Below are 12,847 nucleotides of genomic sequence, written 5' to 3'. Positions count from 1 at the left end.
TGGACTTCTTTCGACTACACCACGGAAGCACATTTTCGACCGAATTACTGACCTTATTCCTAAAGTTTGAAATCTCAAGGAGTTTTAATCGAACTTCAACTTCTTACGTTAACTTCGCAAGAGACGTTGAAGGGGAAGGCGAAGGTTGAAATCTCAAACTCTCTAATATAAGTTCTAGAACTTCCTTCACAATCGAACTAAAATAAATTTTGTATAAACTAACATATATATATATATATATATATATATATATATATATATATATATATTATAAGAATACTGTATGGTGTAAATGATATATATTTTAGATGGATCTATCAATCGTTGTAAGTAAACGGGTTACAAAGGAAAATGAAACACTATGTCATATTATTTAGTATAGAATCTACTCGTAAAGACTTAAGAAAAACATTTCGAAATAGTAAGTCGAATTTTCAAAATAAAAAAGCATTCACATGTCACCTTTTTGCAACTGTAGAATTAACTATAACACGTTTATATGAGTCGCCTATATAGATAGACCGATGGACGGGATATAAACGGGTTGTGAACGGGGTCTTAAACTAGTTGGGTTAAACTTTGTACTTTCGAAAACGAAACAAGAAGTTAAACTAAATTTATTATTAAGTGTAATAATAAAGATATTAGGTAAGTTTTCGTTTTAGCATTAATTAATCATTTACTACTTAAGTTTAACCTGCAAAAATCATGTATTTTAACTATAAATTAATATTACACAATAAGTGCGGATCCAAGGGTGGATCGGGCCCAAACAACATCTTGTCCGGGCCCCACCACAGCATATCCGGCGAGCATACATAAATTGATGCTTCAATCATTTTAGTCAACACTTCGGCTCTTTCAGTCGCAAACATTTGTATCAATAACATTTATCATTACTGAAGTACTGGAACAGTCCACTTTTAAAAAAGCTGTCAGCTGGGTCTTTTTGCTTTTTTAGGGAAAATATATCAGTTTTAAAGTTGACATTGTCTTGAATATTCATGCTCAAACTATGTCAATAATACATCAGACAGATAGAACCATCTATGGTAAGCTTGCCAAATAATTTCCAAAGGAGCATGACCCTGAACTCCCTAGAAACTCCCCTCCCTAGAATCAAAATACTGGACCCGCCCCTGCACAAGTCCAGACAAGTCTTTAATTGTTTTACCCACTGATTATGTTCCGCGACAGTGAATTGAAAAACAGGGAAATGTTATTTTCATATAGACGTATATACATGTACGTTTAGATTAATTATATTTTATTGTAATTATCACACAAGACATTATAGTAAATGTGTATTCAAGACATGAATATACAGATACACAACAGCAAACGAACAGTACGTCCAGACATATAATGCCACAGAACACCAAAATATATTTGCAATGATGTGATAATACAAAATGATTAGACCACACGTTTTACCAACATTAGAAAATCGGTCAGTCCCTTAATTGGTGTCAAATTAATGTTAGATTAAACTGAATGGCGGATTTTTCTTTGGACTAGAATAACAAAAGTGTTAAAAAGATAGACTTTACAGACATTAATTTATATCTATAGCAAACGAGATAAAATAACAAGCTATGTCAAAAAAGAGAGAACGAAAAACGAAAAGAACAACAACATACGCCATGAAGCTTATGTAGATATCTTGTGTACGCTGTGTTAATGGTACAATTATGTGCGTATACTCGGTGATATTTTAATAAGATTAATCTACTTATAGATTGCATTAATGGAGGTCACTGTGCTACATTTTGTAAAACTGTTTATTCCTGTACAAATTCTTGCAAAAAATTTTGTTTTTTGCCGATTTTGGGCATGCACAAACAGGGGAAAAAAACGTGTACAAACAAGGAGATTCTCGTGAGCACGCGCTGTTGGTGAACGTTTTGAATATGCTGTTGCAGGTCCAACGTAAGCAAATTATGGATCCCGAATCAATTTTGGCCGATGTCCAAAGGTCCGAGATTTATCAAACCTTTTCATCTGCATTTTTATTAAAAATATCATTTTTCAACCTTGTAATAAGTGCTACCTATCTTGATACGCGACTGCATTGACGTTCCGTATTATTGTATTATTACGCTAGTAGTAATCTAACTTCAATATACATGTCTTTTGAGGACAATTCATAAATAAAAGACTGCACTGCAGAACTTGTATTTCAATAAAAATGACGTTTCATGACAACTTAAGCCATAATAAAAATACATTATGCATTTTGAAAATAACCATCAGTTTAACTTAAACTTTTGCCCCCCATCTCCCCCAAAAAGAAAATGAGGGGGACTTAGTCCGTCCGTATGTTCATCCGTCCGTCAATCAGTTCGTCCGTCCATATTCGTGTCACTCATATCTCAAAAATTATTTGACCCAGAGTCATAAAGCCTTATAGGATTGTTATTAAGCACAGGAAGATGTGCACTAGAGGTTTTAATTTGGATCTCACACAGCCATACCAGAGTTATGGCCCTTTACTCAGTCAAAATATGCAGAAAGGGCCTACGTTTGTGTCGCATGTATCTCAAAAAGTATTTGACCCAATATTAAGAAACATTAGAGGAATAGTATTCAGCATGTGAAGTTGTGCACCTCAGGTTTTGTTAGAGATATCACCCAGCAAGACCAAAGTTATGGCCCTTGATTTAGTAAAAAATATGACTACACGGGATACAAGTTTGTTTCGCATGTATCTCGAAGTATTTGACTTAGAGTCATAAAACACTAGGAGATTGTTATATAGCATATGAAGTTACGCACCTGATGTTCTGTTTTAGATTTCACTCAATCAGACTTGGGGTATGGTCACTGACTTCGCGAAAAAAACCATAAAGTGCTTAAAAGTATGTGTTGCATATATCTTAAAAAATGTTTCACATAGAGTCTTGAAGCCATGTAGAAATATTATCTAGCATGTAAATTTGCGCATCTGAATTTATTTTACGTTGCAAGATCAGAGTTGTGGCCATTGACTTAGTCAAGAAATAAAAGTTTGTGCCTCATGCATCTAAAATGTACTTAACATAGAGTCATAAAACATTAGATGATTGTTTTGTAGCATGTGAAGTTGTCCACTTGGTGTTCTCATAGGGATTTTACTCATAGTTATGGTCTTTCACTTAGTGAAAAATACATATAAAGTACTTAAAGGTTTGTGTTGCAAACATCTTAAAAATATTTCACCTAGAGTCATGAAACCATGTACAGTGACCGGAGTGTCCAACTGACACACTTTTATTTAAATATTGTTTTGCGAGATAGTTTATTCAGGTTTATCCAAGTCAGTTGTAAACAACATGACTGGATAACTTGAATCAGTCTGGAGGAAGATTTAGACCTATAACACTAGCCTCCATCTTGTTTTGCCAACACACATTTTCCCACAAAACTTTGCATTTAACCTTCATTTTTGAACAATTTTTTTGTTTAACGCCAAACGAATATGACTTAACTTTAACACACTTTACAACTAGGCCGATCCGGAAAAAAAGTGTTTGATTATATATTCAGGATATAACAAAATGGTTGAAGGACGTGGTTTCAATTCAGTCAGAGACGGTTCAGATGCTGATTTCGAAATTATCTGTACGCCGTGTGGGGAAGATAATATCAGAGAAGAAGCTGTCAAATTTTGTGCAGAATGCAACCAGTATCTATGTACAACATGTACCAGGTATCACAGAAGAATAGCGGCTTCGAAATTCCACAAGCTTCTGGATACCGATGATGGTAAAAACACGTTAGAAGTTGCCATGGTAACGAAATGTCGATACCATGCAGATCGAGACATTGAGATGTACTGTGGAACACATGACATGGTCTATTGTGCAAAATGTATAGCCACGGAGCATAGGTATGTTTTACTGCATTCAGAGACTATAAAAACAAAGCTGTTTTCATAATGTCACAAATAATGTAACGTTATGTGCTAAATACCTTTTATGACTAGACATATCTGCACTTTATGTATTCTTAGAGGTACAATATACTTACTGATTTAACACCCCTTTGGTATTTAATTTTTCGCATGTCTGTCTACATTTTATTTTATGGAAATATTGCAAACATTGTCACCTTAAACTGGATGACATTACCCTCTTCAGTGAGCACGCCTCCAAATGAGCACCAAATTTCCATAAATGTTTAAACAGGAAGAAATATCGTGTAAGGTCTTCTTACTTCTAACTTCTTATTTGATTTTAATAGATTTTAATGTATTTATTTAGAGTATATATTGATTACGATTAAATTTTACGGTATGTAGTAATAACTATAGAGCTGTAATGCAATACAATGTTGACGATACTTCTTGACTAGACAGTAAGAGATATCTCAGGGAAATAATTTCATTCTTACATACCAGACTGGGGTTTCCGGTGATTTCAACGGTGCTGGAACACCCTGGGGTGTAAGATGACTCTCGTGCTTTAAATGACGAAGAAAAGAACTACATCTATATCCAAGATTTATGTAGTAATTTATATTTATATTTTAATGCATAAAACGAGAAAAAAAATCAAATACCTTTATAGTTTCTCTGTATTCCTTAAAGTATACTTCTTGATTCGAAAAACGTTTTTATAAAAACAACATAACGTTGCGCTGCAAATGATAAAACAAAACCGGAACTAAACACCGTCATTTGTCTTTGAAACGACATGTCGTATTTCCTGTTTGCGGACGTTGATCTCGCGCTCTTTGAATTAATACACTACTGTAAGAAAAATACTATAAAGAAAGTCATTCGTTTGATTTTATTTTCACTATTGTTTGTTGGATATGGTATGCAAGAAAAAGATTCTATCACTGGCTGTAGGGGCGGATGTGAATATCCGGTTCTCGGGTAACTGTCTACGCGGTAACTCGGTAGAGACCTCGTTACCGCCTAAACTGTTACCCTCGAGCCGGATATTCCGATCTACACATACAACCAGTGAAATAATCTTATATTTCAATATGTGCAGAAAGTTGCCTGTCTGTTGTAAAAGTCGAGAAGGGGCTTAGAATATATTTCATGCGGTCTCTATAGTTGTCGGTTCGGTGAAAGTCGGTTATGTGGGACCGTATTCCAGTTGTAGGATTGATGCAGATCCTCGGCGCATTACTACATTATACATGAACATGTAAATTCATGTTATTGACACAGTCGTACTGTGAATTCTGGATGAAAAATCTGACAGATTATTAATCCATCGCGTACTATTTTATTAACAATTATTACATACTTTGCTATAAATAGAAACAAAATGCCATTTAAAGCTACTCGCCCACAGTTTGTGTGAATTTTTTTAGCATGTTCATTTCCACCAAGTTTGACACAGAATTTATATATGACACCGAAAGATGATAAAGTGGGTGAAAATAAAAGTTAACTATTGGTAAAACTGCAAGAAGTATGTAAACTTTCTTCATATATTCAAAAGCGTTGCAACCTTCTGCACACTATTTTTGCTGATTTTTTGCGAATATCTTGCAAAAATCTTATGTCAATAACTTTGTACCACTAGTCAGTTTCAGATTACTCGCTTTTTTACTTTTGAGAGAAATTATTTTTCGCCTAAAATGTGTTGGTTAGTCCTTTTAAACAGTAATTACGGCCGATAATGTAACAGTATCAAACGCGCGCCATAATCAAAAAGGCCCCGCGGTCTTTACGTCTACCTCATTATGTGTTATGAGGTTTGTGATGAAAATATGAAATATCAATATTAAATATATAAATTAAGCGTGGCTTTATGATAAAAAGTTCATCAAATGCATAGAGTGTGTCTTTCGGCCATAATGGCACACTGCAGTAGTTTGATAATAGCCAGAAGGTACACACGAGCCATATATTAACCTTTTATTAATATGGAAAGGCAAGTTTCCTGTCCCTGTCTGTATAGTATTAAATCTAGTGATACCCTTTTTCTTACTTCCTTATTCTCACCTTTTACTTCTAACTTCTTATTTCTACGTTCTTACTTATTAGTTCTTACCTTTTACTTCTAATTTCTTACTTCCTAGTTCTTTCTTCCTTCAAAGTTTGCACGTGTCAATATTTCGTCCAATCATCGATCGGAGTGCCTTTAGCTTAACAGACAACGAATGTGGAAAATGGTAGTCGCATAATTATGGGGTCAGATAGTTCTCGATATTTTTGTGCTGTGGAGCATTTTCCTTTAATTACATTGCATTCTTATTTTCGGGTATATGTTTGACATTTAGGTAGCATTTTCATCATGAAATAATTGCACTGTAGAAGTTTTACACCACCACTAAAATTTGGTGTTTAATTTTTGAGTGTTCCTTTATTAAAACTATTTTCCTTGCATCAAATATGATGCCTATTTTCTTTTGATTATCATTTAGCATTGACAGTGTTGTTTAGGAAACTGTAAGTTACAGACCGGCGATGGAAGTTTCTCAATTTTATATTGAATAATGAAGACCAGCTATGTAATGTGCATAAATATGTTTTAAACGCGCGTTTAACAGCAAAAAGCACGACTGTTACTAAGAAAGCTTAGGAGGGATTCCTTACGTCTTGCTGTCGGAGTGGATGAAATGTGACACGTACAAACATCGGAGTAAGAAGTGAAAAATGAGAAGTTAAAATTAAGAAATAAGAAGTTTTGCCTGCTTTCTGATATATCGACATGATACATATTGCATAGAATTCGTTGGATCACTTGAATTTTACCTTAGTCTAAAATGCTGCCATTTTTTGCTTTCAGTTTCGCCAGAATTATTTCCCTTTAACGAACTGTACATTTTCCCATTTTCAAGTAAACTGAAATAAAACAATCATGTTTTATTAAATCAAATAAATGTGAAATGTGAAAGCAACTAACAAGGTTTATGAAATATGATAATAGAGGGAAACTCTTATTTTCGGACAAGTTTATGATATTAAATAAGTATTGATATTGATTGCTGAACAGTTTTGCAACTGCTTTTCAGTGCTACCAGTGCCATTTCAAAGTCTGTGTGTTACTATATGTCTTATACATCTATTGTTCCAGGGCTTGTGAGAGTGTTAAAAACATAGAAGACGTAACGACACCTTTTGTCCAACAAAATGAAATACACGAGTTACAAGATGAAAGTAAAGCTGTTTCCGATCAGTTAAAAGCTGCAAACAAGAATAAACAGATAAATGTCGGTTCTCTTGAAGAGCAAAGAAGCGAAATACTACGCAATATTCAGGATATCGAAAGAAACATTATAGAACATATCGGCAAATTAAAAAGAGAAGCAGTTGAGAGTTTGAACAAAAGGTATTCTGAAATAAATAGCGAAATGGAATCGGAAATCACCTTGATGGCCAATACAATAACAGAAGTCGACAAGTCAACAAGTATGTTGCAAAGTCTAAGCAATATGGATGCTAGACAACAGTTTGTTCAAACGAAACTGATACAAAGAACTGTCAAAGATGCTAAGAAATTGTTTGAAAAAAGTGAGTCACAGGGTACTAGGGTGGTTCGTTTCATTGAAAATGCAGATTTGAACACCGTTATAATGACTGCCACAGATTTAGGACGTTTGGAGACAATGAATAAAATTCAGAAGCTGCCTACTCCAAAACAATACAAATTGAAATCGAAAAGAGAGATTCATGTCAGAATGCAAAATGATGTTAAGAGATGTTATATATCTGATACATGCCAGCTTCATGATGGTACGATCATACTCACCGACTTCGACAACAAAAAAGTAAAATGGCTTGACACGAATTATAACGTAAAGTGCCACTGTGATCTAAATAACCAGCCTAGAGACATCTGCTGTACTACCCAGAATGAAGTTGCTGTGAAAATGAACAACAATAAGGTTCAGTTTTTATCGGTTGATAGTTCGTTATCGGTACTGAGAGATATATCGATAGAAGATGGAGGTTACTGGGGAATGGCGTATATTGCTGGAGATTTGTGGTTATCTACCGGAAGTGGTATCAACGTGTACAGTAGATCAGGTACACTTCTAAAGTCTATCAACAATATCGTGAATGGTCAGAGAATATTTAAAGATTTGCCTCAGCATATAGCTGCCAGTAGAGAGAATGTTATTGTAACAGATGGAAGTGATGGGGCTGTGTGTTTAGGAAGAGATGGAACAGTGAAAAGTGAATTGCGGGATGGAAGTTTGAACTACACCCAAGGTGTTTGTGTATCTAGTGATGGCACCGTGTTTCTGTCTGGATTTAGATCCCACAATATTGTGATTTTTAGTGGTGATGGAAAATGTCAAGGAGAGCTGCTAACGCAAGAAATTGGGCTTACAAATCCTGGTTCGCTCTACTACGATAACAAAAGAAATTGTTTAATTCTAACACGCCATAGAAGTTGTGATAGTATTTACATACTTGAAATGTGCGATTGATTTGAAGAAATACAGACAGACTCTAAAAACCTTAGGACAACAGGATATGTCGATCAATAGCATACATTTTTCAAGACCTTGCAAATTCGTATTTTAATTGAATTATATACTATATGTGTTTCCTAGTCTGATTATTTAGATAGTTTCCACAAAAATCGTTTTATAAATAATAATTTTAAAAAAGAATGCCTTTGTGAACTGGCAAATGTCTTTGACGGTTTGCATTCTCAAAGTTATTTTTAATCTTAACAATTAAGAATGCAGTACTTGTTATCACATACTTGAAGAGTTGTGAGAAGTTAGACCAAATTAATTTATGTTTTAAATGTATAATTTTGAGAATCATGGGTCATAACAAATCTTGACAATTTTAGAAAACTTTATCCCATTGCAAAACTATATTCGTTCTTTAAAGTTGCAAGTTATTGATGCACTACATTATTCAAAAGTAGTCATTGGCCTATGTACATACAATGGTTTTTATAAACCAAACTGGAATTAATGTGTTAATGAATTTGTCACAGAAATAAAAGAATATATCGCATATCGGCATTTATACTTTAATTAAATATGTCGTATTTCAAGTGCAGATTTTTCATTACATTCACTAAAGTTGAAGTTGGAACGAAAACGCTAATTCATTTCACAATATTTAGGTTGAATTGATGAATGAATTGATGTTCAAATCCAATCTTGCTAGTATGTCTCCAGATAGATCACCATTAACTATACAACCTACCAATCAAAATGGAACTAAACATGACATTTTATTATCACAGCAGCGTTGTTTGTGCCGTGTGGCGGCCGTAAAATGTCTCCCCGTACATTCAATCAGGGCTGTTATATTTCGATCTTCTCAGACTTTTATGTCGTGTTATTGGTACTGTTTAGTTTCTCAACATGACCATTTCGGTCTGGGTGGTTCCAATACTCCCGCTTTCATAGCCTTGGGTATTGTATAATCACCCCTTGGATATGGTGCCTGCTTTTTAATTTTGTCTTTTGACAGTTCCTGTGATACGCAGGCTCCATAACCTCAGATCCCCTTCCTAAATTCCAGTTTGTTTAGTTCTACCCATTGTTTTCTCGTTTGGGGCAAACCCTTCACTTTATCTGGGGACCAAACGCCGCTCTTCATGGAATTACACGCCTCAACACGTGTATCACTGAAGGTTCCATGTTCACCGCCGTTTGAATACATCTGCGGATGTCTCTAAATTGCTTTTTGTACTTTTAGCATATGTAAATGTTGAGTTCTGCTCAACCCGGGGCTAGAGGGCGTGTACGGTAGCATGCATTTCTACTACCGTCCATGAACAGGCTCAATCAAACCGAGCCTGCAACATTTTCGTTTTTGTCGTGTTGAGCGACCTGTGAAGTTTCCACTTTTCTCTATCTTATTGCCAACAAGATCACTGTACTGCTTGAGTGGAACCGATCTTCAAGTAGAAGTTTACAGATGAACTACTTTTTTCTTCAGGTTATTTTACACTTAATTCACAGAAACATTATGTTAAAACGATCGCCGTAGAGAAAACCCACAATTAACTTTTAGTAATTTAACCTCAGAGTCTCAGCTAAATATGCACACCTCCACGGAACTTTGTTTAATTAATTATCATGGCAAATTAAGCGGGATTGTTAATGCATATATGTTAGTATGGGTTTATTGACGAATCATTCTTTATCAACGACCTCGCAGGCTAGTCCATATAACGGTTAAGATAGCTGAATTCGACTCACTTGCCTGACCACCCTGGCTTCGAAACCTCGCTTGAGTTGTAGAAATCTTTCATGTTAGGAAGCCATCGAGCTGGCTTACGAAAGGACAGTGGTTCTACTCAGGTGCCTGAAATAATGCCCTGTCCGGAGTTGCACCTAGTACCGTCCAAAGTTTGAAACTCGCCAGATGACGTACAATTGTGTCGGTACGATGTTAAACCCGACAGAAAATCCAGTTTATGTATAAATGCCTAATCAATATGGAAGTAATTACAAAGGGTTTAAAATAATATTATACATTTGTTTTGCATGCGTCGACGTAGTCTTACTCCCTAAACGACACCTTCCTTGAGACATAATTTCTCTTGAAAAATATTGTTTAGATTTCCAGTTTTAAGTATTATGCAAGACTTTGATCCCTGTCTGCATAAAAATCAGATTTATAAAACCAATGATGATAGTTCTGAGAGGCTGTACTGTAGTAAATTCCTGGATTTCGTGACGAGGGAGGGCGTACTAGTCATACATTCCCAAGTTCTCTATATTGAACGAAGCGGTTATCTACTGCTTGCATTAATTTTGAAAGTAAAATATTAACTACAGTACTACCGTTAATTGAAAACAAATCAACCATAATAATTCGGTAGTGCTTGTTTTACTTTTAACTACCTTTTTAACAGTACATGTATGTCCGTCACAAAAATAATAGTTATAATTTACAAAAGTTGAGTGAATAATCGCATCCTCATACATAGTCCTTTTCTTTTTGTTATGTCACAATCCACATTTCCGAATTTATCCGTACATGGTAGAAAAAAAACTAAATTACAGCTTACACGTTTTTGAATGTTCATATAAACGCCTGCAAATTATTATTTTGTTGTGAGTGTTGAGGGGAATTTTTAGCATTAACCATAAGAATGATCTACCGTTATGTTCAGATATCATGTTTTCAGTGTACCTTCAAGCAAAATACTGTGGAAAGATGAAACACATTGTGGTTTTTCTATGGAATGTCAGGCTATTTTTTCTAAATACATCATTCAAAACGATAAATAATTTCCGTGACTATTCTAGGTCTTCCTAGCACATCTTATCCAATACCTTAAATTTTCCGACGAAAACCTTGGCGATATCCGTATTGAAAATAAAACAAACAAGGTGTTTCTTTCAAAATATAAACGTTTATAGCACCCTACGTATAACAAATTGCTTTCATTTCTTGTGTCAGAAGCCAGTGTGAAGCATTTGCTCACATTTGTTCAGACTGCCTATTTGAAAAGAAAAAAAAACTAAAATCTGCATATATATTATTTATGTTATGATCCTTATACTATTTTGAAAATGTAAAAACGTTCAAAATAAAGAAAAGTTAGTATGAAGAATGTCAGCTACATCTGCTTAATTCATTGTCAGTTTACACAAAAACCGATAGTTCGTTTTTAGTCAAGCTTAACATTAGTTTTGATTTCATTTTTTATTTGCAAATTAAGCAAATAACAACTAGTGGGGATTATAGATTTAAGTTTGTATCAGTATTACAAAATTATATTTAAGCAATAGGCCACATGTTAAATAGGCTGCTTCCTTTTAATATATTAATTCTGTTTTCAAGTCAGCAATCGTACATATTTGAGCCGTGCCATGGGAAAACCAACATAGTGGGTTTGCGACCAGCATGGATCCAGACCAGACTGCGCATCAGGCTCCATGCTGTTCGCTAACAGTTTCTCCAATTCCAATAGGCTTTAAAAGCGAACAGCATGGAGCCTGACCAGACTGCGCGGATGCGCAGGCTGGCCTGGATCCATGCTGGTCGCAAACCCACTATGTTGGTTTTCCCATGGCACGGCTCATTTCATCTTCATTTACGTTTTACATGTATATCTTCATTTACATCTCATTTACATTTCAATACATAAATAAAATTAGTATATGACCGTTCAAATTTGAACTATAACAGAGACCATCGCAAAATATTACAATATCAATTTACACATAACACATAGTTATATATAAGATAAGTTAATAAACACTACGTATAATAAAAACCTAGAAGCTGGCATTAATGTTGGATTTTTAATGGCCTAAAAACTACCATAAGGAAAACAAAATGATCTTAAAACACTGAAAAGCAAAACACCACTAACGTGTATCTGCCTACTATCTGGTAAAAAATGGATTTAATAATCAATTATTATAACAGATCAGATCTGTTATAAACTGATTAATACCAACCTCTCGTTAAAAATATAATATCACAGGTGAACCGACTGACAGGAAAAGATAAATAATTGTAGCTAATTTTTAATTACATCCATAGTTATTTACAGACATATCTTGAAGTCTGCGAAACTTTAACGCTTTGTCAATGGTGTTGTTACTATCAGTAGATATTTCTCCTTTTTTCCAGATATTCGTAGTTTTGGTTAAAGTTCTACAAACTGTTTTTCTTTTCTGTACAAATGAGCAAGGAATCATCCTGTTGAGGATCGAAGATCATACATCAGTAAATATCAAAGGAACTGTTTCTCCATAAATATAATTTTGCAAAACAATTGAGAGGAACTAGGAGACAGTATTTGGTTTAGAGCCAGATCCCTCATTGATTAAGGTCCTTGAGATCAAATAATGTGAATTTGCTTCAAGATAAAGTTTTTTCTAGCATCTGGTACTGTAACGAGATCCTTTAGGTAGTACCCCTATTTTCAACTTTCTTTTTTTCCATTTCATATTATTTGCTATG

The 12,847-nt window shown here is 34.6% G+C and overlaps 1 protein-coding gene across 1 annotated transcript; it reads left to right on the top strand.

The window, feature by feature from the left end:
- Positions 1-3,529: 3,529 nt before the first annotated feature.
- LOC123533636 (uncharacterized) lies at positions 3,530-8,917 on the top strand. Its single transcript, XM_045315366.2, has 2 exons — positions 3,530-3,868; positions 7,020-8,917. Exons 1-2 carry the CDS (start codon positions 3,537-3,539, stop codon positions 8,377-8,379), a joined length of 1,692 nt encoding a protein of 563 aa, XP_045171301.2. The 5' UTR covers positions 3,530-3,536; the 3' UTR covers positions 8,380-8,917.
- The last annotated feature ends 3,930 nt before the right edge of the window (positions 8,918-12,847 follow it).

The sequence above is a fragment of the Mercenaria mercenaria genome, unplaced genomic scaffold (assembly GCF_021730395.1).
Source record: "Mercenaria mercenaria strain notata unplaced genomic scaffold, MADL_Memer_1 contig_3701, whole genome shotgun sequence".
NCBI lineage: Eukaryota > Metazoa > Mollusca > Bivalvia > Venerida > Veneridae > Mercenaria > Mercenaria mercenaria.
The sequence above is the reverse complement of the archived record's forward strand: the minus strand, read 5'-3'. Positions and strand labels throughout refer to the sequence as shown.